The 27,033-nt window shown below is 40.7% G+C and overlaps 1 protein-coding gene across 4 annotated transcripts in view; it reads right to left on the bottom strand.

The window, feature by feature from the left end:
- LOC135205321 (protein mothers against dpp-like) overlaps positions 1–27,033 on the bottom strand; it is a 102,043-nt gene that overhangs the window by 68,288 nt on the left and 6,722 nt on the right. For 2 of the 4 annotated variants that reach the window (XM_064235757.1, XM_064235759.1), the window contains exon 1: positions 1,335–1,488. The exons of 1 other annotated variant lie outside the window; for it this stretch is intronic. Coding sequence is in view for 1 of the 3 variants with exons in the window: in XM_064235760.1 (XP_064091830.1) it covers positions 1,335–1,460 (126 nt within the window). In the remaining 2 variants the exon portion in view is untranslated. Of the gene's footprint in view, positions 1–1,334; positions 1,489–27,033 lie in introns of those variants that run through there. One more of the 4 variants, XM_064235760.1, reaches the window with a different exon arrangement.

The following is a 27,033-nucleotide window of genomic DNA, read 5'->3' as shown; positions in this document are numbered from 1 at the left end:
ACCTCAACCATCGGACTGACTCTCTCTCTCTCTCTCTCTCTCTCACGCCTGGCCTTATTTGATAAGATAAATGGGCACAGGGAATCTTCTGCCCAAACCAAAGTGGCTAAACGTTTACTGAAAAGAATAAAAAAAAATCCAATATTTCAGTTCACTCACTCATGCTCCTCACATAGGCCTAAGCACATTCCATTGTACGAGATTCCCTTTATCTTATTAAAACAAGAATTTTTTTTTTATAGTTGTATAGTTTTATTTAGTAATGGCCCCAAATGAAATACAGACGATGGAATCATTACAGATTAACCAAATGAAATTATCTATCGTTCGGTATACTTTGGTTAACTTGTAAATAAATCTCTAAACTATTGTTAATAAGTTCGTAGGTTATTGGTAACGTTTAACAAAACCTCTTGAACTGTTTGTTGATAATTTGGTAGCCCACTTTTAACATACGAGAGCTTAAGGAATGGTTTAGGCTAAGTACTGGGACTCATAGGGTCATTCGGCGCTATGATGAGAATGAATAAATGGAAATAACATAAATAGTCATTAATAAACACTTAAAAGTATGTTTAAGCATTTGAAATACGAAACCTGCATTATTAATTAATCTAATAAGATTATAAATGTACCATTACAAGCTATTTAACATCTGGTCTGCCATATTTAAATTTCAGTTAAATCAATAAAAATAAGCATTATTCAACGTCAAATTAAACAAATAAAAAAAAAAAACTCGAAACTATTTAGCTGAATAGGAGCACTTGGGCTGTAAGGGGAGGGGATGGGTCCTATGAGGTTTGTGGAAGGGGGAGGGGGGTTAGTAAGATCTGGCAGAAGCGAAGGGTAAGACTTGGGAGGAGGAGGAGGGGGGTGGGGGGTACGGTAGGGTAGGGGTCACAGGAAAGGGGCATCGGGTTGGGGGGGGGGAGAAGGCGGGGTAGGGCCAACCACTACCCCGACTTCTCTCCCTCTCATATGCCCTTCAGTATTAATGGCATTTAACTTTAGCGATTTAAATTCCCACAAAGGTTACTTATCGTCGCGAAATGAAGGGACTTGAATGCAGAGGGGGGAATTTTCATTCCTAAAATTAAAAGCATTAAAAGCTTTAAAAAGTGATATCGATGAATAATTAAGTTTTAAAAAAATAATAATAATAAAATGACTTCACGGGGAGTCGAGTCCTACCAAAGCAGTTTTCACCTAACCCCAGGAATAGTAGAGTGTCCTCGTAACACGAACCCGACGATGGACGTTACTTTTTTTTAGGGGGAAAAGGACTCGATCGAGTCGTCCGTCAGAGTCCCTCGGTAAGAGAAAATACTTACCGAGTCCTTTAACAGCCTCGGGACGCACTGACATTCCACATTGGCGAAACGAACCACGCCTACGCGAGAGCAACAACCACACGTCTGCACTGAACAAGAGCGCTCACTCCACTGACTCCTCGACATGCTGGAGCCATGTGCCTCCCAACAACCCGCCGAGCGATATTCTTCCGCCATGCAAACTAGTTTCTTTGTAAAAGTTCTTCTTGATTTTTTAATGGCTACATGCCACCTATCCCCTTCGTGCACTTATAAATTCAAAACGCGAACTTATTGCTATCCTAACGTGATTTTGACTCTCCCAAGGGGGTCCGATTTCGGGGACAAATTTGTCAAATTTATCATGAATCAAAACTTAGCTCACCCTACTGCCCTGTCACCCTTCGGGGGGGAGGGCGGGAGGGCCAGGGTCCGTTTTGGGGGGAGGGGAAGGAGGACGTAGTAGTAGCTGGCACTACTGAGTCTACTTCAGCGAAGTTCTTGAAAAGGAAAGCAAGGTTATATTATTAAGGCGAAATGTAACGGTACTCCCACCCCAACAATGTTAAAAGAATAAAAGAAAGCGAACTTAAAAAGACGGTTCAGTCTATCAAAGCAACGTAATAAATGGGAGAGAAGGAAGAGTTGAATTGATTATCGCAATTGGCGATAAGGAGCAGGAATGCTGTACAACAATTTCGAATGAACTTATAAATCGACCTTTTCTAGAATGCGAAGCGCTTCTTGCTCGGTGCTTATTTTGCATTATGCCCATTAATGAGACGGGTAAGGAAGGTAGGTTTAATATTTTACGTGGATATATATTAGGATATAAGTAAAACGCTTAGAAAAAAAAAGAAAAAAGAAAACAAATTGTTGTGTACAGCAGTTGTACTATGTAAACATGGCTGCGTCTGGCCTTTGTTGATACTCGGTTGCAACGGTGTCATATCTATATGTCTATCTATATAAACACATTATATATATATATATATATATATATATATATATATATATATATATATGTGTGTGGTGTGTGTGTGGTGTGTGTGTGTGTGTGTGTGTGTGTGTGTGTGTGTGCTGAATATTTCAAGGTTATCTAAGCTGATGTACTGAGGATGATCAGCTGCTTCTAACACCTACACAAGACTCACCAGCAATGTGTCGTCGAACCTCTTATCTTGCTTCCTATAGAGGTCGATTCCCTCGTTTCTATAAAACCTCTTTAATCGTTCATTCTTCATACAAGACCAGACCATCCCTTAGTCATCTGTTCCTTAACAAATAGAATCATTCTACATTAGACAGTAATACGTACCATACTGAACCTTCATGGAATGCCTATAGTGCTCTTGATTTTTATCTTCTTTCAACTTTTCATTTATAAGACATGTCGACTGTTCCACAGGAAGGTAGTGCCGTCAGTGCACCTCACGCAGTGCACAGTAGGCATTAATTAGGTCTCTGCGGCGTTCTCTTTTGTATACATAGCTGCAACCTCTGTCATTCTTTTTACTACACCTCTGTTCATGTTCTCTTTCTTCCACCTTATTTTTATACAAAGTTTTTAATATTGCATACTTCCATGTACTATCTATAGTCATTTGTTTTTGTTTTAATCATCTAAGTATGTGTACGTAGCCTTCTAAATTAGATAGAGAATCTAATGTAGAACTGTTACATAGTGACCCAAATGTGCCAATTTAGTGAAGCATTGACCATTTTCTCTAGTATGCAATTTGCATAAGCAAGTTGAAGAAATTGGTCTGTAATTATTTACAATATACTTGGATCCTTTCCAACTTCAGGGACAGAAATTTATCATTGCTTTACGCCATTCACCACGTAATAAATTTCATGGCCATAGATTATTATAAAATTTTAATAAGTAAGACTTTGTCAAAGGCACTAAGTGGCCATAATATATATATATATATATATATATATAATATATATATATATATATATATATATATATATATATATACATATATATATATATAATATATATATAATATATATATATATATATATTATTTTAACGAATTTTCTTCAATTATATTAAAACGTCACATTGCTGCTGCGAAAATGGAGGAAAAGGAGAAATTTAAAGAACTACTCGATTCCCGCTGATTGGAAACACGCATTAAGGCAAGAAATATATGGAAAACTTCATAGAACTACAGACACTTTGATTAGAAAACTGGACAGAAAATTAAACAACCTTAACAACGACAGTGATTGGACCAATAATGTTAGAAGTGATTGTGTGGTGAATTTATCGAGCTAACAAATAAGTGATAATACAGTGCGTGCATTAGGCTTTGGGTTGTCTTTCTTTATTTGTAACAAACCCTCAGCTTTATCAATAGCGACATCTCTATATAAGTTTGAAAAATACTGTGACCTACCACAAAATCATTTAGACATTATCAAAGGCATGACATTATAGTGTACCATGCCTATCATGAAAAATAACTTCCCCGCTCGCTACAGAAAAAGTTTAAAAGAATTGAAGAATGATAATAGCTTACACATTACCAAGGCTGATAAATCCAATGGTTTAGTGGTTCTTGACAAAACTGACTACATATCACGCATGCATACTTTACTAGACGATGAAATAACTTACAAAAAAACTAGCAAAAAATCCGTTGGACCAAGTAATAAAAAACTTTAATATCAATATCAAACAAATTCTTAAAGATAAAAAAGAACTTTTGTGTAAGTTAACTGTAAAGTGTCCCTCATTACCTTAATTATATGGCCTAGTCAAAACTCATAAGGAAAACAAACCTATGCATCCAATTATTAGTACTGTAGGATCAATTGCTTATAAACTATCTAAATATCTTACTAAATTGTTATCCCCGCTACTAGGAACTGTATCTAATTCACACATCCGGAATTCTCTTGATCTTGTGGAAAAATTAAATAACATTGTACTAAACCTTAGCAATATCTTTGTCAGTTTTGATGTATGTTCTTTGTTTACAAAAGTCCCTATTGACTGTGCTAGAATAATTAAGTAACGAACTTGTACTGCATGAATTCGAACTTGTACTGCATGAATTGCCTATGTCCGTTAGTCACATAATTTCCTTGATTAAGTTATGTATTTGTGATTGAAGATTTATTTTTAATGGAGAATATTACCAACAAATATTTGGTATGGCCATGGGTAACCCTTTATCACCTCTCCTTTCAAACTTATATATGGAATTTTTTGAGAGACAACACCTCCCGAAATCACACTTATCCCCTTAAAATGGTACCGATATGTCGATGATATCTTAGTAGTCTTACCTGTTGGTATCGATGTAAATGATTTACTGTCTAAATTGAATAATTTAGTGCCATCCATAAAATTCACTGTTGAAATCGAAAATAACAATGTCATCCCTTTCCTAGATGTATTAATACATAGAGAATCTTTCCAATGCAAATTCAGTATTTATAGAAAACCCACAAATAATTTAACATATGTACATTTTTATTCTGGCCACCATCTTAATATTAAAATTTCAATTTTTTCTTCTATGTTCCTACGCGCTTTACGTATCACGAGTCCACAATATCTTGACCAAGAAATAGGATACATAAAAAAAAGATAGGAAACGATCTCTGCTACCCACCTCATTTAATTGATTTATGTTATCAAAAAGCTCACAAAAAGTTTTATAGTGTTGCTATTAATGAAAAAGAAATGCCTAAAAATGTACTTAGCTTACCTTTCTTTTGTGGATTTGAAACCGTAAAATCAATATTTAAATCGTTTAATGTTAATGTAGTGTTCTCTTATAACAATACCATTAAAGATATGCTAATTGAGAATAGTCCCGTAACAAATAACATCATCATTTACAAAATTCCTTATAAGGATTGCCCATCGTTTTGAGTTGGTCAGTCAGGTAAAAATTTATGTGTACGTATTAAGCAGCATATGTATTCAGTTAGAACAGCCCAGACTTCAAATGCACTGTTTATCCATCTGAGTGAAAAATCTCATTGTATTAATTGGGGTGATACCTCGGTAATTGCTAGAGCTAATGATTATGTTTCAAGAAATTTACTGGAATCGGCAATTATACAAATCACTAATAAAAACAACCAAAATCTTAGTCTGGGAATGTACCATTTGGACCCATATATTTGTAAGATGTTTATGAAGGACCTTAAAATAAATGAACTACTAATGATAATATTAGTCCTACATGTATATAGTTATTTCTCTCTCTCTCTCTCTCTCTGGTTCGATATTCTCTCTCCCTCTTTCTCTTGCTCAATATATATATATTTATATTTTCTTTCGTCTTTTCATTAATAATAATTTTTTGGGAAAATATGTGTAAATTTCATGATATTAAATTGTATATGCTTCCTTGTTTTTTCAAAATGTACTGTTTTCTGGAAGAATAACTTGTTTACTGCATGTATCCTCCAAGGTGTGGCTACCCTCAGGCGTTTCCTCGTTTCTGTAGAGTGAAATCGCCCTTATTGCTAATCTTGTAGTGTCAGTTTGGATATTAAGCCTTCTTTTGACTATGTTTTCCTCTGTAAAATCAGTTTGCCTTAGTAAAGGGTCTGAACAGGACCGAAAGTACTCGGCTATCTCGCTTTTTCATTTTTTCCTTTGTGGCAAAAACCTTTATTTATACATAGCATCACGTTTTATATACTTCATGATCAAGTTATCCATATATAAGTATAATATATAATATATAATATATATATATATATATATATATATATAGATATATATATATATATCTATATATATATATATATATATATATATATATATATATATATTGTCACTTCCAGGAGCATATATTTTCCTGTTCAAGCGAGCATATTCCTGGGTGGCTTGAAATGCAAGTCAATGGCCCCTTTGATTGGCTCTGTTTCATACGAACAGAGGTTTATCTTCCAAATCAGAATGAGTCCACAGAACATTAACCCAAGAGGGCTCCAAATGAGAAAAGATAAAGGAAAAGGTGAAAAACAATTAAATCTGAGGAAACAGGAAATGGGTGTAAATCTGTGAGGAAGCCCGGGCATTAAAGTTTAGTGCTGTAAATATGCAATTAAAATCTAAGGAGAAAACTGCCTTATACATACACATTACACCCCAGATGCCATGCAATGTGGTGTAGTTTTGATGACCCCTAGGTCAGTAACATGAAAGGTTTGGTGAAATTTTGAAAATGGATAAACATTAGGTTATGTCAAATGCATTACATTCATCCCCCTGTATTAGTCGGGGATGTGTACTATAGGCAGTCCCAAGTTGTTGGTGGGGGTTCTGTGTCCCTGGGTGTGCCAGTAGGCGAAAACTGCCATTGACCAAAACTCGGCGAGATATGGTGCAGATAACCAGTTATTGGTTAGGGATGTTATGGCATCATAACTCTACATCTCATGGCGCCGATAACCAGAACTCGGCCTGTTATGATGCCATAAATCGCTGATTTTATGGCACTAGACAAACACCATAATACCAGATCGCCAATAACCGGGGACTGCTGCAAATACCAAAAATCTGTGAGTACTGAAACCCATTATAAATGGTTATAACTGCCTATATTTTTATAGTTCAAACACCAAAGAGCACCTCTAAAATGCATACAGCACTGAATGGCTTCTTTGGCCCCAGTGCCTGGGCTTTTACCCTAAAACTCATACATCCATCCATCCTCTAAAACGCTTTAATATTACTGCCTATTTTAATAGTTCAAACACTAAATATACCTTAAACTATCATCCTACAACATTGTCATATCATCCTCAAATATCTAATAATGAAATACAGTATGTAACTGCTCTATGAAGAAATCTGCAAATAAATGAATTTCCCACGAATACTGTGGATATAAGTTCCGTAGAAAAATCTGTGAATGACTGAATCTGCAAATGTTGAACCATGAATAAGCGGAGTCGACTGTTGTATATGTAGTACTTTTATCGTTTCATAAACAAAACAAGCGATATGCAAACATAAAAAAACTAAGTGCATTTTTCATTCCAGAATTTGTGCTTTGTTACGTCACCAAGTACAGACGCCACCATATTGACAAATGTCACATTCTGGACGGCTGTTTGTATGCTGAATAAAATTTTGTAAAATGGTTACTGTACTCTTCTTTTGTTTGTTTGTATGGTGTTTTTAAGTTGCATGGAACCAGTGGTTATTCAGCAATGGGACCAATGGCTTTACGTGACTTCCGAACCATGTCGAGAGTGAACTTCTATTTGTGCTTATGTAAGTGCAGCTTGATATAAAATCAATATGCACAGTACTGTACTGTATGTATTTTCATCATAAATCACAATACATTAGTATACATACAGTATTGTATGTACAGAATAGGTGTACAAAACAAAATTTGAACTTACAGTTAGCAAAGCAGTGCTCTGACCACAATTTTAATTTGCCATCCCATTGTTTGTAAATATTACCTCTGAATTTTTGTAAGTTGAATGATCGTCAGTAAGGTGGTTTCTCTCATATAAAATTTGCATTATTATAGTACTACAGTACCAGTAGCATATTATGTTTTCAACAATAGTGATTTACTTTTATATATGCATAAAAGGGATTTTGACGAAGGAAAAATCTATTTCTGGGCGATGACCTGTGTCGCCCAGTGAAATGGTTCCTTTGATACTATTTCTAAGGTATAAATATTGCTATTCATCCCAGAGAAAAAGAGAAACAATATAATGCCAAGATAAATGGCTCGCTCACCTTTAATAAAGGTGTCGGTATAGATAAAGAGCGAGTGGATACCAATACCAGAGGTCCCTTGCCATTTAGCTTCTTTCTTCGACATAACCTCAACTACGGAGAAGCCGAACTATAGCCCTTGCTACCCTCTACTACTACCCTGAGCGCCTTCGACGCCTGTGACGTCATTCCTGAAGATAGCACCCAAGCTTGGGGTAAGCAGGGTGAGGAATACTAACTACAGGGTGGAATTTCACTGGGCGACACAGGTCATCGCCCAGAAATAGATTTTTCCTTCGTCAAAATCCCTTTTCTGGGCTCAGCCTGTGTCGCTCAGTGAAATAGTGCCAGAGAATTGGTTCACCAAGCTTGGGGGACTGCACAAACACTAAGAAGGTATAAAACAAACACCTGTAAGGTTAATGGTATAATGATCAACTTAAAGATACAAAGGCTTACAAAGCATAACTTAATTGTTAAGTATCTTAAATTACTAGACAAATAATCTTAAAATTACTTAGCCTACGACTTAAGGATAACTAAATGTAAACAAGTAGGCTATAGTAAAAATATACAAGTTGAACATATATAATAACAGAATGGACAGAATCCCAAGCAAGTAACAATGAATGAAGCAACTACATCCAAGGTAAGATATATACACTAGAGGCGACCTAACTAAGTAAGGATGCAATGAGGCAGGTAGAAGGGAAGGCTACAAGGAAATGGTGATAGAAATTCATGCAGTGTCAGGAGAAACTGTGTTTCCGGCTGCCACTGCTGAGAATTTGAGGGCTTCCAAAGATTTTAAATAGTGGCGTTTAAAAACTGTCGGGGATTTCCAGCCCGTATATTTCTTAAGATCGTCAAAATTCATATGTTGAAAGTAATTAATAGAGGTGGCCACTGCCCTAACATCATGGACACGAGGAAAGGAATCCGGGTTGGCCTGTTTAATGAAGTACAAAATTTGTTGTCTGATCCCTTTTAAGGAAATCGTACCACCTTTTTCCCTAATGAACAACGGACCTGAGGATCTTAAGGTCGTTCTACCCAAGTAAGCTCTTAAAGAGTTAACAGGACATAGAGAGTTGTCCTGGGAGAGTAGTAGGATTTTCCATGATGACCACCTGTCTTGTGGGTCTTCATTTTTGGCCAGAAAGTGATGATCTGGGGATAGGAGAACTTCCCCAGAGGGAAGGAATTCAGTGTGACCTGGCTCCCTTGATAAGGCTGACAGTTCTGAGATTCTAGCTCCTGAGGCTAGACTTAGTAAAAATAAAGTTTTCCTCAGGAGAGTTATGTAATTACAAGAATCATTATCAATTTCTGAGGCCAGTTTGAGAACATCATTCAGAAACCAAGAAACTGACTTAGGTCTCTCGGAGGGTCTAAGTCTAGCACAAGCTTTCGGAATAGAGGAAAAGTAAGAATCCGTAAGGTCTATACTAAAACCAAATTGGAAGATCTTTTTAAGAGCTGATTTGGTAGTAGTAATAGTGCTTGCTGCCAGACCTTTCTCGAACAATGATCTAAAGAAGGATATAGTCAAATTCGTGGTCATGACTTGCGTGTCTGAGTCTTTAAGAAACATGGCTAGTTTCTTAACGGACGAATCATATTGACGCAAGGTAGATTCCCTTTTATCTGAATCCAAGAATGAAATATTCTGGGGGTCAATGTCCGCGTTCCTGTGAGCCGCAAACTTCATGAAATCCATAAAGTTAGGGTTTTCTGAATTCTTGAGGAAGCGGACACAGTCCGAGTTTGCACTAACTGGGTTAGCTTGGGATTGGGAATCCGTAGAGGCCGGAGTCTCAACTCTAGAAGTAGAGGGAACCAATTGCTCTTGGGCCAGTTGGGGGCTACTAGAGCCACCCGGCCCTTGAATGACCTGAGTTTGTTCAGTACTTTCAGAAGAAGATTCACCGGAGGGAATAGGTAAATCTATTTCCATACATTCCAATCTAGGGCCATAGCGTCCGTGGCATAGGCCAGAGGGTCCAGGTTGGGTGCCACATAACAAGGGAGTTTGTGATTTGACTCCGTGGCAAAGAGGTCTACCTGAAGCCCCGGGACTTGTTGACAGATCCGAGTGAACGAGTTTTTGTCTAACGCCCATTCCGATTCCAGCGGGACGGAGCAAGACAGAGCGTCTGCTACTACGTTCTTTACTCCTGCTAGATGAGTGGCTGACAAGTGCCATTTGTTCCTTGTTAGCCAGAGAGAAAATGGCTATCATGACATGGTTCAAGTGGCTTGACTTGGATCCACCCCTGTTTATGCAGTGGACTACTACTGCACTGTCTAGAAATAGCTTGACATGTGACTTTTTGGTTGGCCGGAGACGTTTCAGAGTGAGAAACACTGCCATGGCTTCCAGTACATTGATATGTAGCTGGCGGAATGGTGGGGACCAGGTTCCCTGGACCTTTTTGTACTGAGAGTACCCTCCCCACCCGGTTAGTGAGGCGTCCGTGTGGATCACTAAAGACGGCGGGGGAAACTGAAGGGGTACTGCTTTTGATAGATTGCTTACCTCCGTCCAGGGGCGGAGACGTTTCCGTAAGATCGCTGGGATAGAGGCTAACCTGTCCCGGGATCTGCAGTTCGCTTTGGAACGCCAAACCCTGTTTATGTCCTTGAGTTTGGCTTTCAAAAGGATGTCTGTGACTGAGGCAAACTGGAGTGAGCCCAGGATTCTTTCCTGACTCCTCCGGGATGTCTGATGTTTGAGAAATTGCTTTGTGGATTTTGCTATTTCTTTCCTTTTCAATGACGGAATTGATAGAGTGTGTGACTGCAAGTCCCACTGAAGGCCTAACCACTGGAACCGAGATTCCGGTGTTAGTCTGGACTTGGTTTTGTTTATTTGAAAACCTAGGTGTTCCAGAAACTTGATTACTTTGACCGTTGCTTTCTTGCACTCTTCGGGGTTCTTTGCCCAAATGAGCCAATCGTCCAGATAAGCCACTAGCATTATTCCCTGCGTCCTCAATTCTTGGACGACTGCTTCCGCCAACTTTGTAAAGATTCTGGGGGCAATGTTGAGCCCGAACGGCATTACTCTGAAGGAATAAGCCCTGTTTCCTAGTTTGAAGCCTAGGAATGGCCGGAAGTGTCTGGCTATTGGAACATGATAGTAGGCATCTGTAAGATCTATAGAGGTTGTGACGGCCCCACGGGGAAGTAAGGTCCGCACCTGCGAAACGGTCAGCATCCTGAACTTGTCGCAATGAATGAATAAGTTCAGATGGGACAAGTCTAGGATAATTCTTCGCTTTTCTGAGTCTTTCTTTGGCACGCTGAACAAGTGTCCTTGAAACTTTAAATTCTTGACTCTTGAAACTACTCCTTTGAGAAGATCTTGAGTATACTCTATCAATTCGCTGTTGGTTTCTGATAGAAATTGTTGGTTGGAGGAGGGCCCTCTAGCCAACTCCAACCCAGACCTTTGGTCACGATGCTTTGAGCCCAAGGGCTGAACCTCCACCGGTGGCGGAAGAGGTACAGTCTCCCTCCTACCTTGGGACTCTCACTGCTGACTTGCCGAGGGACGACCACCGCACGCTCCCCGGAAGCCCCTGCCTCTGCTTGCGGCTCTGCCAGATCCTCTATGGCGAGAGGCGCCCCTAGCTCTGCTGCCTCTAGCGAACCTGTTAAAGGGCTGAAAGGCCTGTGTCTCAAAAGCCGGATTATAGGCCCGTGAGACAGCAAAGGAGGTTGAAGGTTGGGGCTGCTGCGATTGCGGAGTCAGAAACAAAAACTGGTACGTATTGCTGCTGACTCTTAGAGGAGGCGTGCTGCTGTCCCTGTGGCACCTGCATTGCCTGGGCTAGCGCCTGTTGAGGAGCCTGGATGGGCTTAAACTTCCTTGGCTTCTTCTTGGTCCTAGGGTTTGAGCCGGAGGATTCTGGCTTCCTCTTAGCCACTAGGCCCCACCTGACCTTGAGGCTCTGATTGACTTTCGAGGCCTCATGCAAGACCTCCACCACCACTGGAGCAGGGAAGAGGTCTGTCCCCCAAATTGAGGAAGCAATGAGCTTGTTAGGCTCATGTCGGATGGTGGCTTCCGCCAGGACATGCTTCCTACAATTCCTCCTTGCGACTGAAAAGTCGTAAAGGTCACACTGCATGGTGTGCAGCATTCCCTTTGCCGTGACTTTGAACAACGGCTCTTGTTGGTAAACAAGAGCCGTCATCTCCGCTGTCGTCATGGAGGAGAGGGACCTTGCCAACCTGGTCCGGGCGTCGAATTCCGTCTGGATGAGAGAGTCCGACAACCTGGGAAGCCTCTCACTAAAGAGAGTGGTGGCGCAGTCAGGCTTAAGTTTGCCTACTGAGAAGGTGGGCACCGCACCCTCAAAGTAGGTGTCAGAGCCGGGGATCAGGAGAGAGGTGGGCTCCGTCTCCCGGAGCTGAGGCATAGGTTCGTCCCTAAGAGCTGCCTGGAAGGTCGCTTCCACTACATAAGGGTAAGTGGGAGCGGAGTGCCTTCCACCAGTGTAAAGATGGTGAAAGGGCTTCTAAAGGCCTTAATGTGGGAGTTCTCACACTCCCACTCTTCCAGGCTCCTCAGCCAAGTCTGTTGTGCCTGTTCCCGAGGAAGGATCACTGTCTCCTTGGGGACTTTGTCTTCCCTCATCATGGCTGCGTCTGTTAGACGGACGTAGCCCATGAATGGGGGTTGAAGGTCATTAGGATAGAACTCGAAGTCCTCCAGCCTTCGAGTTCTAATGCCTCAATATCAGCATCCCGTTAACAAATGGAGCGTGTGTCGCAATCCTCCAGGGGTTGGCAGCCTTGAAGTCCGGTAGTAGGCAGGAGTCCAGCATGACGGAAGGTATTAATACCTGCGCGAACTGTGAAGGTCCTGCCGCGATCGAGTCCCGAATGCCCGTCATAGCATTTTCCTGAGCCGTCAGTCGTTCCGCTAGGGACTGGATCGACTGACCCGAGGCCTCAACCGAGCTTGTAAGCTGGGAGAGAATCGAACCAAACTTGGCGTTCACCAAGTTCCCTACGACATCTCCCATCTTCTCCAAGATGTTGGAGGAGAAAGCAACAGGGTGGCTCGCCTGCGATCGGCCAGCGGCCCTCCCGGCCAGGTGATAGACACGCGATGAGGAAGGCCAGGCAATGCAGTGGACCAAAGGCCGACCAAGTCATACATAGCCACACAATAACCATAATAATAATAACAGATATGTAATAATGATAAATAAATAGCTAGGCTAACACGGGGAGAAAGGAAATAAAATTGAGAGCGAGAGAAAGCATGTGTAGAGGGATAGGCTAAATCAGCAATCTGACGATTGGGGTATGCTTGCCTAACCCAAGCGGCTAGTCGGTATGTTGTGATAAATCGAGAACAGGAGACTAGGTGCAAGGACTAACACGATAGAACACAGTCCTAATGTAAAATAAATATACTCCAAACAGAAACAGAATCTGGCTAGGCTAGGCTAAGATCCGAAGCATGCGGTCAGAGTATGGGGTCCCCGTGAAGGCTAGACTAATATAAAATTATCAAGCTAGTGCATGAAACAATATCAAACAGTCATAGATATCATAAAAATACTGCTAAAGGGTAATTTTGATGGTAAGGGAGATCAAAGAATACCAAGACCACCATGCGGTCGGCGGTGAAGCCGGCGCGGGAACGATGATGCTTCCGCTACCTTATCTCACACCAATAACATCAAAACAAGGAAGATCTTCATAAAATGAGATCTAAAAACCTTTAAGCAGGACTTCACTTAGATGCAGAAGCTTGAGACATCTTGAATGGAGTATTCCAAAGACGAAAATAGCAATGGCACAGCACAAAAGAAAAAACGCGTGTGTCTGCTACGACGGCTATCGAAGGAATGACATCACAGGCGCTCACGGTAGTAGTAGAGGGTAGCAAGGGCTATAGTTCGGCTCCTCCGTAGTTGGGGTTATGTCGAAGGAAGAAGCTAAATGGCAAGGGACCTCTGGTATTGGTATCCACTCGCTCTTTATCTATACCGACACCTTTATTAAAGGTGAGCGAGCCATTTATCTTGGCATTATATTGTTTCTCTTTTTCTCTGGGATGAATAGCAATATTTATACCTTAGAAATAGTATCAAAGGAACCATTTCACGGAGCGACATAGAATGAGCCCAGAAAACATTAAATTTCATGATGTCTTCATAAATTAGTCAAAAATCATTCAAAGAAACGGAGGCATACGTCATACCTTGTGAGTTCTTAAATAGTATAGCAATTATCTTTTTCCTTCAGAACTGGACAACTAAGTTTGTTTGAAGTTATTTGAAAGGGTTAAGTATCAAAGATTAAATTCCATTCTAAATTCTTGAAAAGGTCAGGACCTGAAATGCCCAATTTTGAACTCAACTCTGTATTGTACATTCATTCATAGACTAACACAAGTTGCTAGTAGTTCTCCAGAACAGCATGATAAGCTGAATTCTATGACAGTAATAATGTTAGCTTCATGAAATTTGGAGATACCATTGTAATCTGTTGCTACAATTTCTCCAGCCAGCTTTAAAAAACAATAATGTCCATTTTATCCTGGGTCTCAGTGAAGAAATTATGGTAAACAATCTCTTACTATCTCAGAATTTATCTTGTGATTTTCTGGAGTTTCAGGTTACTAGTAAAAAGCAAACTGTTTTACATGTACTGATTTTTCCCTTCTTTTGTAAGAAAGAAACACTTACAGAAAAGTAGATTAAGAAACTCAACTGCCAGAGAGGATTTGCTCAATTACCACCTGTCGCTATTTCCTTACTCAACCACAAATTCCATCACCAAAAATTATTTATCCTCTGAATAAAAAATGTTTCAGGAAGCCATCCAGCATTATACCCCCATCAAGGAGATGGACTAAAAAACTAAAGGGAATGTTTGCTTGACAGCCATCTGCGCACAAACACATACAGCAAGTTCATCCAGCAAAGCATATTATCTTGTCTTGGCAGAGATTTCTAAATTTAACTTAATTTCAATAAAGTAGCACCTCAGTTTAAAAGATGCCTTGGGGGTCTCGGTTTTCTATTAAGCAATAAAGTACCTTAAGTAAAAAAGGCCCTATATTATAGCCTAACAGCTAACAGTAATTCCACACAATCCCTAACCTACGATAACCTGTACTTTACACAGATTTCAATTGAAGTGATTTACTTAAAAATGCATCACATCTAAAATGGTAACACAGAAGAAAATAATAAATTATATTTCTGGGCTCAGCCCGTGTCGCCCAGTGAAATGTCCCTTTAGCACACATTTCTAAGGTAAATTATTGCTAACATACCAGAGAAAAAAGCTAATATGGAAATGCCACAATATTCTGGCTCGCTCACCTTATTTAAAGGTGTCGGCATGGTTTCTTGGGCGAGTGAAACCACTACCAGAGGTCCTTTGCCATTTAGATTCATCCTCCTTCAAAATCCCTCTACTAGAGAGGAGCCGACCTAAGGTCCACTCCCCGCTACCGTTACGGCTAGCACCTCTGACGTCATTCCTTTTCGTTAGCACGATCCAGACCGCACATGATTTTTCTTGCTCTGTGTTGTGTTCGCTCTGGAATTTATTATCCTTCATCATGCAACGTCAAGATTCATCTGCATCCAAGTTAAGTACTGCTAATAATGTTTTATATCATTTAAACACTGCCAGGGGCCCGTTTAACCATTTTATTTAAGTTATTATAGACGGCGTCCCAGATAGCTTTGTTCCCAGCGGCTCACTCCCACGTGTTCCATTGTTTCGTGCTACACTCGGTCTTCTATACCGTTTGTGCTCGAATTATTTAGCAGTACATTATTATTATTCTACTAATGATGCATTATTGACGTGTCATTTATGTAATTTATGTATTTTTTCACACAGGGGTTGTTTAAGAGTTCACTCTAAGCTCGTAGCCTTCGTCGTTTCCTTCAGCTCAGAGTTCATGCATGCATGTTCTTTTAGTTGTCAGGTCTCTATGATAGGCTCCCTAAAGGACTCAGGTCCTTTCTTTTTGGTCCTGAGCTACCCTGGTCACCGCCCTACGTTTCTATGTATCAGCATAGGCCAGCTGCTATGAGTCGCTAAGGTCGCCCTCCCTTCTCGGTTGGTCCGATCCAGCTGGGGTTCCAGATAAACAAGAACAAGTCCCGGCTAACACCGGAGTCTTGCTTTCAGTGGTTAGGCATTCAATGGGACTTGAACTCCCACACTCTATCAATTCCGTCGTTGAAGAAGAAAGAAATAGCCAAGGCAACGAGACAATTTCTCAAGTGCAAACAGACATCCCGGAGGAACCAGGAAAGGATCCTAGGCTCTCCAACTCGCTTCGATAACGGACGTTCTGTTAAAAGCAAAACTGAAAGATATAAACCACGTCTGGCGCTCAAGAGCAAACAACAGATCCCGAGACAAACTAGCCACTGTCCTGGCGATCTTACGGAAACAGCTCCGCCCTTGGATGGAGGTCAAGAATTTGTCGAAGACAATTCCCCTTCAGTTCCCTCTGCCGGCACTAGTTATCCACACAGATGCGTCACTAACCGGCTGGGGAGGATACTCTCAGTACAAGAAGGTACAGGGAACCTGGTCCCTTCCATTCCGCCAGCTTCATATCAATATACTGGAAGCTATGGCAGTGTTCCTCACCCTGAAAAAGCTTCATCCAGCCAAGAAATCTCATACCAAACTGGTGCTGGACAGTGCAGTGGTAGTACACTGCATCAACAGGGGAGGCTCCAAGTCGAGCCATGTGAACCATGTCATGATAGCCATATTTTCATTGGCAGCCAAGAACAAATGGCACCTGTCCACCACCCATCTAGCAGGAGTAAGGAACGTAATAGCAGATGCGCTATCTCTTTCAGTCCCACTGGAGTCAGAGTGGTCTCTGGACAAGCAGTCATTCAACTGGGTCTGCCAACAAGTCCTAGGGCTTCAGGTGGATCTCTTCGCCACGGAGTCGAATCACAAACTCCCTTGTTATGTGGCTCCCAACCTGGACCCTCTGGCATGCCACGGACACCATGGCTATAGATTGGAATCAGTGGAAGAAGATTTACATCTTTCCTCCAGTGAATCTTCTCTTGAAGGTTCTGCACAAACTCAGGACGTTCAAGGGACACATTGCTCTAATAGCCCCCAATTGGCCCAAGAGCAATTGGTTCCCACTACTACTGGAATTGGGACTCCGACCTCAACGGATTCCCAATCCCAGGCTATCACAGCTAGTACAAACGAAGACTGTATATGCTTCCTCAGGGATTCAGAAAACCCTAATTTTATGGATTTCATGAAGTTTGCGGCAAAGAGGGATGCCAACATCGACCCTCAGAATATCCTATTCTTAGAATTGGATAAACGGGAATCAACCCTACGTCAGTATGACTCAGCAGTTAAAAAACTAGCTATATTCCTGAGGAATTCTGAAACCCAAACCATGACAACCAATCTGGCCATATCCTTTTTTAGGACACTGTTTGAAAAAAAGGTTTAGCAGCAACTACTATTACTACTACTAAATTTGCACTCAAGAAAATCTTCCAGTTTGGATTCAAAATAGACCTAACAGACTCTTAATTTTCATCTATCCCCAGGGCCTGCGCTAAACTCAGGCCATCAGAGAGGCCCAAGTCTGTGTCATGGTTCTTAAATGATGTTCTCAAACTGGCCTCAGACACTGATAATGAATCATGTGACTTTTTACCCCTCCTGAGGAAAACATTATTCCTTTTAAGTCTAGCTTCAGGAGCCAGGGTATCTGAACTGTCGGCTCTATCTAGAGACTCTGGTCATATAGAGTTTCTCCCTTCAGGAGAAGTATTACTTTCTCCAGATCGTCAATTTCTAGCTAAAAATGAGGACCCACTAGATAGGTGGGCCCCGTGGAAAATTCTCCCACTTCCACAGGACCCATCCTTATGTCCAGTTACTCCCCTAAGAGCATACCTAAATAGGACGGCCCTAAGATCTTCAGGCCCTTTATTTATGAGGGAAAAAGATGGCACTATTTCCTTAAAAGGAATTAGGCAACAAATATTATATTTCATTAAACAAGCCACCCCACAGTTCTTCCCTCGGGTACATGACATTAGGGCAGTGGCTACCTCTGTTAACTACTTTCAACATATGAATTTTGATGATCTGAAAAAGTATACAGGCTGGAAATCTCTGACAGTGTTCAAACGCCATTATCTTAAGTCCTTAGAAGCACTTAAATTTCCAGCAGTGGCAGCGGGAAACACAGTTTCTCCTGACACTGCTTGAGTAGTAGTAAGTAGTTTAAATCTAGATCTCTCCTTTCTACCTGCCTCACTGACATTCTTACCGTGGCTCTGCCACCATGTAGCCTTTGTCGTTCCTTGGATGCCACATGTTGTACATATTTGTGATGTTTCCTTGTATTTTGTTTTTAGGATTAATCACACTTTAATTCAATATTGTACATAATTTTAAGGTTAACCATATTGTACTGTATTTACTCTTAAGTTTTCAGTTACCTTTGTTACCCAGTTCGTAACTTTATTCTTATATTATACCAATTAACCTTAATTGTTTTTTATTTTTTCCTACAATATTCTTTCTGTACTTCATTGTTCCAAGCTTATGTGGCCATTTCTCTGGTACTATTTCATGTAGCGACATGGGCTGAGCCCAGAAAAGGGATTTTGACGAAGGAAAAATCTATTTCTGGGCATGGGCCCGTGTCGCCCAGTGAAATCCCACCCTTCTCTTGTACCCCCCCCTTTTTGGCCCAAGCTTGGGTGCTAACTCCAGGTATGACGTCAGAGGCGCTAGCTGTAACGGTAGCGGGGAGTGGGCCTTAGGTCGGCTCCTCTCTAGTAGAGGGATTTTGAAGGAGGATGAATCTAAATGGCAAAGGACCTCTGATAGTGGTTTCACTCGCCCCAGAAACCATACTGACACCTTTAAATAAGGTGAGCGAGCCAGAATATTGTGGCATTTCCATATTAGCTTTTTTCTCTGGTATGTTAGCAATAATTTACCTTAGAAATGTGTGCTAAAGGGACATTTCACTAGGCGACACGGGCCCTTGCCCAGAAATAGATTTTTCCTTCGTCAAAATTCCTTTATTGATAAGTACAGAGATCCATTACTTATAAGTTCATTAAGCTTAGGTGCAAATTGCAACCCAAACTGTGACCTTAGTTGGTGAACGATAAAGCTACCAACCCAATTGCCCAAATAAGCACAGCAGCCCAGTACAGAGGAGAAAACTAAGAACCAAGAATCAACTGCGAAAAAGAAACCACTAAAATAATCTCTTTCTCATACCCATTCTTCCATGATTAGTCAATTACTAATGAAGAGGCGAAAGAAAAGGCCTTGCTATAACTTTCAGTTTAATCAATATAATATACTACTGTATTTATATATTCTAAAAGGATACAGTAGCAGGGATCAAATTAGCTTATGACTACTTTAGGAACACAGTAATTGCACGAAGAAACGCAGTAACAGAAGTGAGATCATCTCTTACAAGTCTTCCACAATAGCACCATATAACTCATACAGTTCCGATTAAAACTAATGCTGCACATGTTTAATATACATACGTATAGGTCTTCTGAGGGGTAGTTCATTACTATACAAAAGTACTAAAAACACTAGCTAGTAAATATGATACATATTAAATCAACTCTGCAGATACCACAAGTTCCAGTAATAAAAATGGACACCAGTACATACTAGCATTGGAAATCTGTTATGTTCTTTACATTTCTGAATTCAATAAAAAATTCTACAAGTACTGGCAAGAAAAATCTCTTATATACATACTAGTACGTACTAGTATTTTATATTTCTGAATCAAATTATAAATTCTACATATACATACTAGTATGTACTAGTATTTTATATTTCTGAATCAAATTATAAATTCTACCACTATAACATCTAGATGACTCATACAATAAACTCCCTGAACATAAAACACAGACAAAGCTAGGTATATCAAAAGGAGATGCTGACCTATTTACATATAAAAAATTTATCCATGTATTTAGGTAAAACAAATGGTAAAATATGTAACCTGCACTTGTAGAAGAATATACATAATTCCAAACATAGGTCGATAATACAATCAAGATGCATATGCAACATGTCAACAAAAATAATTCCAGTTCTCCACAGGCTGGCAACACTAATTACACACCATTATGCAATATGCAATGAACAAAAGCTGACAGCTTCTGAATGCTTTTTTACCTGATAAGTCTTACAACCATTATACTATTATTAGAAGAATGGAATGTGTTCAATGAGTAGTATTCAAATGACAGATTGCATGAACTTGTAGGCTCCCAACAGTTGTATGTATAATTTGAAAATTATGTCATTTGGGAAGCAATTATAATTCACAAATCAATTTGTATAGTTGATATTTTTTATATTCATTCATCTTTTACTTAAATGTTACAATATCATTTCCTTTTAATCTGAACATTACTTTATATATTCCTCATGAAGATGCTTTTTTTTTTACAGTTTTATATCTAATTCATCAGTTATAAACGAAGATGGACATCACCCAAGTATAGCTATAAGTTGAGGAAGTCTGTATACCTAATAGTGGATTAAAATCAAGTCATTCATTTACACAACAATGGAATTCTGGATGATATTACCCGGAACAAAGAACGAAAACCAACACTATTATTGCAGTATATATACTATTGTCAAAAAGCAGTGTAACAAGACCACTGATTTCCTGTGGAACTCTGAAAGAACTTGCACAGAGGATTTACTCTCCAGTGGGAACTGAAATGGAGAGAAGTCAAGGACAGGAGTTGGACTGCAAAGTGAGAAGAGAACTAAGGGAACAGATGTATAGTTAGAGAAGTAAAGCAGCTGTAGTGTAAGATAAGATATTACAAAGAACCTTTATTACCTTTTACAGTGTTCAAATACTAAGACAACTGTAAGCATTAGACCCCTTGTGTGGAGGGAAATACACTATATAAATTCAATTAACCAAAACTTAAATTCAATTAACTGAAACATTCTCAAAACAGATATGTGCTATGAACCTTTATACAGGTAACATCCTTCAACAATTCAGAGAAAAATGGCATTTAATTAAATGGCTTGGAAATGACTAATTACATAGAAAACATTACACATGGGTTTAAAAAGAGGATACAGACTGTATTCTCCATAACTCTCAAAATGCTCAACTCTAATGAAGAAAAACTTGTAAGAAAAGCTGCTCATGTAATATGATAACAAGAAACATTTCTATTTCTTTAGTGGGAGGGGAAGTTGTTCCTACAATGAGCAATGAAAATCATTTAGGAAGTCTGCGGGTCTTTACACACACACTGACTATAATAACTTACCAAGAGAAAACTACCCTGTAGCTGGACTAGTCCTAACAAACATTTCAACATGTTTTGCAGACAAGTACCATTTCAACTCGCCCTGCAACACTGACTTAGTTTCTGAGACCTACACTGCACCACTGATTCAGTTTTTCACACCTACACTGCACTTCGTATGGTGTACATGAATGTTTGAAATTCGTTCATTTATATTTTCTTTTACAAGTTTCCTCCACTTTCACGTAGGATTGCTTTTTTGCGGGGATAGGTTCCAGGACCCACCACAGAAATGTAAAGCCCTTCTAACAACATTTATAGCTGCCAAATACTAGTACCATGTACCCATTAAACTCAAATGCTTATAACTGCCTAGTTTAGAGATATGGCCCCAAAAAAATTTGTGAGCTGGTGAAATTCCCACAAAAACGTGAAAAATATTTTCCATAAAAATCTGCAACAAAGTGAGTGCAAAAAAGTAGGGTAGCACTGTAATATAATAATAATATGTAATAATAATAATAATTAATAATAATAATATAAGAAGGAAGCAGACCCTTTGTTGTTAAAATGGATGGCTGCACCATGTGAACTGATCTTTTATTTTTTTCTCAATTTTAATTTCTCAATGCGCATAAGGGAAGCAAGTCACAAGAAAATTTGAGAAGACTCAATATGAGATCAATTCACACGATACAGCCATCGTTTCTAATAATAATAATAAAATCTGAATGGATCTTGTTTGTCCTTCCCCAAGTGACAGTAGGGTAGACGTGACAAAGCCAACCTCACCCTGCAAACCTGTCTGTCCGCCCCAGGTGCGGGCAGGTTAGGTAGGGGATTGGGAGGGTAGGGAAGATAGCAGCACCGTTCCAGCAAGCGTAGCACGAGCTAACAAACTTATAATAACACTATAATAATAATAACAGTGTATGATGAGTAAGTAATCTTGCCTGGAAATAGATGATGAAGACAAAAATCCTCTTTGGGAACACAAATGGCTAACCTGTGGCATGTTGGTAAATCACAGGAGTGTGGTAAAATTCCCAAAGAGGGGAGTGCCTTAATAATAATGACAACAATCACTAATTTTACAGTTATTTAGTGATCATGCCCGTCCTCCAAAAAAATAGTGTGTGTTTGTGGGTAAACATACACCAAATTCAATATTAAATTATATTTTTCAATCAATATTTGTGAATATCATAACGTCATTTATCTGACCAAAATTCATAATAAGAAAAGTGCTACACCTTTACCAATCAGCTACCTGTATCAAGATGGAGTTGGGTTGATACTGATTCTATATACAGAACCTGAATTCAGCAGAAGTGAGAACAGTAGAATCTACATCAACTTATTCTCTCTTGATAGCTGGGTGGTCAAAGCCAACAGTCTACTGTTGTTTCTAAGCAAGGCTCAGGTTAGAATCCTGGCCCAGGCAGAAGCACTTTTCAATTATAATTCTCTTTGGGTGCAAGTCATTCCCAAGTATCCTGAATTCAAGCTAAACAATATGTTGACTTGATATTTATGAATACATATAGTAAAGGAAATTGTGACTTTTTTAAATAATGAAAGTAAAGTAACCTTTGTTCTTTGGCAACTTCAATGTCTATTTCTAATTCAGGAATTCTCTTCTAAATTACCTCCAAAATTAGCATCCTATCACGAAAATCTTACAAATACAGTTGGTGTCTCGGGAGTAAGTTAGTCAGGAAGAATCTGTCACTAACATTCTGATTTCTAACAATTCCCCCAACCCAGACTCTGTAATTCCCGAACCCGACACTGTTGCCGATCTGAAAGTCCAAATGGACTCTAAATTTAGTGTAATTCTCGCTACCATGGAGAAGATGAGAAACAGTTAAGTCATTGTTGGAAAAGGTGTTGAGTGCAGTGCCTAGTGTGAGTGTTGTGGAGGAGGTGACTGTTCGGCCCTCTCGTTCTCCTAGACCAGGGGTCTCCAAACTTTTCAATGTAAGGGCCACATTATATATTTCCCACATTTATGCGGGCCAAAGGAAAAAAAAAGAAAAAACAAATCAGTGCCAGTAATTTAATTTCCTCAAATATTAGAGTATAAACATGGAAAAATTAAAATATATCTTGTTGGAAAAAATCAGGGTAAACTAAATAGATTCCTGCCTTTAGTTTTATGCAACCAAATTAGTGTGACGAATGATACTGACGTTTTGACTTCAAAATTTCATTGAAATCAGGTTCCAGATTAGATGAGCCAATTGTAAGAATTGATTTCAAATGATCATCAGACAAATTTGCTCGATAGTTAGATTTCACATACTTCATTTTGGAAAATGTTTGTTCACACAAGTATGTTGTACCAAAAATGGACACAAAACTACAAGCAAACTTTATCAAATTTGGAAACTGATCTGGCTGCAGGCATTTATAAAACTCAACCAGATTTCCTTCTCTATACTTATCTTTCAGTCTGTCATCTTCCTGAATATCAATAATTTCCATTTGAAATTGAGTTGGAAGATTTTCAGCATTGCGGTCAAATGGATTATGAAAGAGCCTGTTTTTTCAAATCTGAAATTATTTCATTTGAAAATGAAGAAGGAAATTCAACTTTACTTTCTGCATGACATTTTTCAAAACATGGAAAATGAGCAAAATTCTTAACTTTCACCTGGAATTCAAGTAGCGCAAGTTTTGTTCTGAATGCCTTGACATGAACAATGTAGTCACTGATCAAATTTGTTTTGCCCTGCAACTTCAGATTCAGTTGGTTCGTATGACCTGTCATAGCTGCAAAAAAAATGCCAATTTCCAAATCCATTCACATTCTGATAATAATGGCTGAAGTTTATTTTTCTCTGTGAGAAATAAATCAATTTCTAATCTGACCTCAAAAGAAATGCAGCAAAACCTTTCCACAACTAAGCCATCTAACTGCTGTATAATAAGGCAAGTCAACAAACTCGGCATCAATTTCTTTCAAGAAATCACGGAACTGGCGATGGTTGGCCACCACACAGGGATTTGTTTGGTGGGCCGGATGAAATTATGTGGCGGGCCGGATGTGGCCCGCGGGCCATAGTTTGGAGAGCCCTGTCCTAGACCTAAGCCTCTGCCAGACTCCCCAGCCCCTGGGAGTAGGCATGCTGACAGTCCAAGGGAGGCGAGCGGGGCTTGCTCCCGAGCAGTTGCTCCCTCAAGCAGTTTTGTTGCTATTTCCCAAACTGCTGCTGAGCGCCACCGAAAAGGTGACTTGGAAGTGTCTTTCCTCCGTATCTAGTTCGGAGGACTCTCCGCACAGGGGATGGCGTTTTCCGGGCGAGTCTCGCCCGTTGAAGAGAACGCGCAAGCTTTCTCGGGGACAAGTACCCAAGAAGAAACCTTCTATCAGGCGACAGGAAGGTCCTTCATGTAGTTTTTGGGAATCTCCAGAGAGGTCTGCGTCTTCGCAGCAGGAAGAATTTTCCAAGCGCAAGTCTCCCGCGCTCAAGGCAAAGCGTAAGAGAGCTTCTAGACTCGCTTTGTCTTTGACTGCCAAGCGTCATGATTCACGCTTGGATTCTCACGATTCATCTTCTGCCGCTTCTTGTCAAGAATCAGCACCTTGAGAGGTGTTTAAGGTGGCGCCAGTTGACGCTCCCGCATGTGTACCTGCTGTTCCTGTTTCTGCCAAGTCGGATGCCGCCGCTTTTGCGTCTGCCCTTCCTGTTTCCCTTCAAGATATACATTCTAAGTTAGACATCATATTAGGGCTGCTAGGTCAATCGCAAGTGTTGACGCGTACTGAAGCTCCGCTCGCTTTGGAGCCAGACACTCCGCTCGCGCTCGCTCCAGTTGGCGTATGCTTGTGCGTGACAGCTCACGCTCCCCCACGTCCACCCATCCCACCCACCCCACCCACCCTGCCGCCGACCCTGCCACCTGCCGTGCAGCCGGGTACTCAGCAGATGCAACCGCAAGTTTCTTTATTGCCGATTGCGGATCCTGTCCACGCTCCCCTTGCTAGAGCAGTGGATAGCAGAGTGGATTTTTTGTCAGAGGAGGAAGAACTGGGAGGACATTGTCCTGTCGGCCTTTCCCCAGTCTCTTCTAAGGAGAATCTCTGCGAAGAAGACTTTCTGGAAGCAGAGAAGGAGTCCGTACAGTCTAATTGCCAACTCCTGCTGAAATTTTTTGCCGACAACTTCTCGGAAGATTTCGCTCCTGCCGCCCCTCCTCCACAATTGCAGTATGTGAGGGACACCAGGACGAGTTCCTCGACTTTCATGAAGCTGGTGCTTTCGATTTCAGCCAGAAAAGCACTAAAGAAGGTGGATGACTGGCTTAGTGTTAAAAGGGATCAAGGGAAGACAGTTTTTTGTTTTCCTCCCTCCAAACTCTCTTCCAAGAGTAAAGTTTGGTAGGTACAAAACTGGGGAAGTCTTCTCTCCGGGAGTCGCTGCCTCCTCCCAAGGGGACTTCTCCAGTCTAGTCGACGCAGCTCGGAGATCTGCCCTTAATTCCGCCAAGATCTTTTTTACGTCGTCTGAAATGGATCATCTCTCCAAGAATGTTTTTAGGGTACTGGAAGTGATCAGCTTCCTTGATTGGTCCATTGGTGCTCTCGGGAGGAAGGCCAAGAGCTTTGGCCTGTTGGAGCAACAAATGTCGGAATTTGCGGGAGTGATGTCCTGTATTGATAAAGCCATCAGGGACAGTGCATCGGAACTGGCTTCGGTATTTGCGATTGGAGTGCTGAAGAAGCGACAATTGTGGTGCTCCTTCACTGCGAGAGGAGTATCACGTTCTCAGAAGTCGGCGTTACTGTTTGCTCCTTTAGATAAGCGCTTTCTGTTCCCGCAACCCTATGTAGCGGAGATTGCGGAGTCGCTAGCACAGAAAGCCACTCAAGACCTTCTGGCACAATCAACTAAGAAGCCAAGGTCAGTACAAACTACAGTTTCTCATCCTGCAACGAATCCTGAACCCGAGAAGCTCTTTCGGAGCAGATCTTCCTCATGCCCTTTCTCCAAGACTCGAGGAAGGACGGGGTTCGTATCCAAAGCAATCAGACCTTCAACTACCAAAGACTGAGAGTGTGTACCTCTGTACGCCAGTAGGAGCCAGACTGCAAGAGTTTTAGCAAGTCTGGGAGGAGAAGGGGGCAGAACCGTGGACAGTTTCGGTCATCAAAGAGGGATACAGGATCCCGTTCGAAGAGATCCCTTCCCTGTCGATGCTCCCGATCCCGTTTCCTTCCTACTTGCAAAATTCAAGGCTTTTACAACCACCTCTTTCTAGTCCCCAAGTCATCGGGGGGTTGGAGACCAGTGCTAGACGTAAGTGCCCTGAACAAATTCGTACGCAAGACGAAGTTCTCTATGGAGACCTTTGACAGGGGGATTGGAAGGTCTCCATAGCCTTGCAGGACGCATACTTCCACATCCCCATACATCCAGCGTCAAGGAAGTATCTGCGTTTCATGTTCAACGGAAGGGTGTTCCAGTTCAGGGCGATGTGCTTCGGTCTCTCGACAGCATCGCAGGTGTTTACAAGAGGTCTCACACCTGTGGCCAAATGGCTTCATTTGAGAGGAATCAGGACTTCTCTATACCTCGACGACTGGCTTCTTCGTTCGCAGTCGAAGGAGAAGTGTGCGGAGGATCTTCAAGTCCCGCTTCAGTTAGCAAAG

The sequence above is a fragment of the Macrobrachium nipponense genome, chromosome 49 (genome assembly GCF_015104395.2).
Source record: "Macrobrachium nipponense isolate FS-2020 chromosome 49, ASM1510439v2, whole genome shotgun sequence".
In the NCBI taxonomy this organism is placed as follows: Eukaryota; Metazoa; Arthropoda; class Malacostraca; order Decapoda; family Palaemonidae; genus Macrobrachium; species Macrobrachium nipponense.
This window is presented reverse-complemented; position numbering and strand designations above follow the sequence as displayed.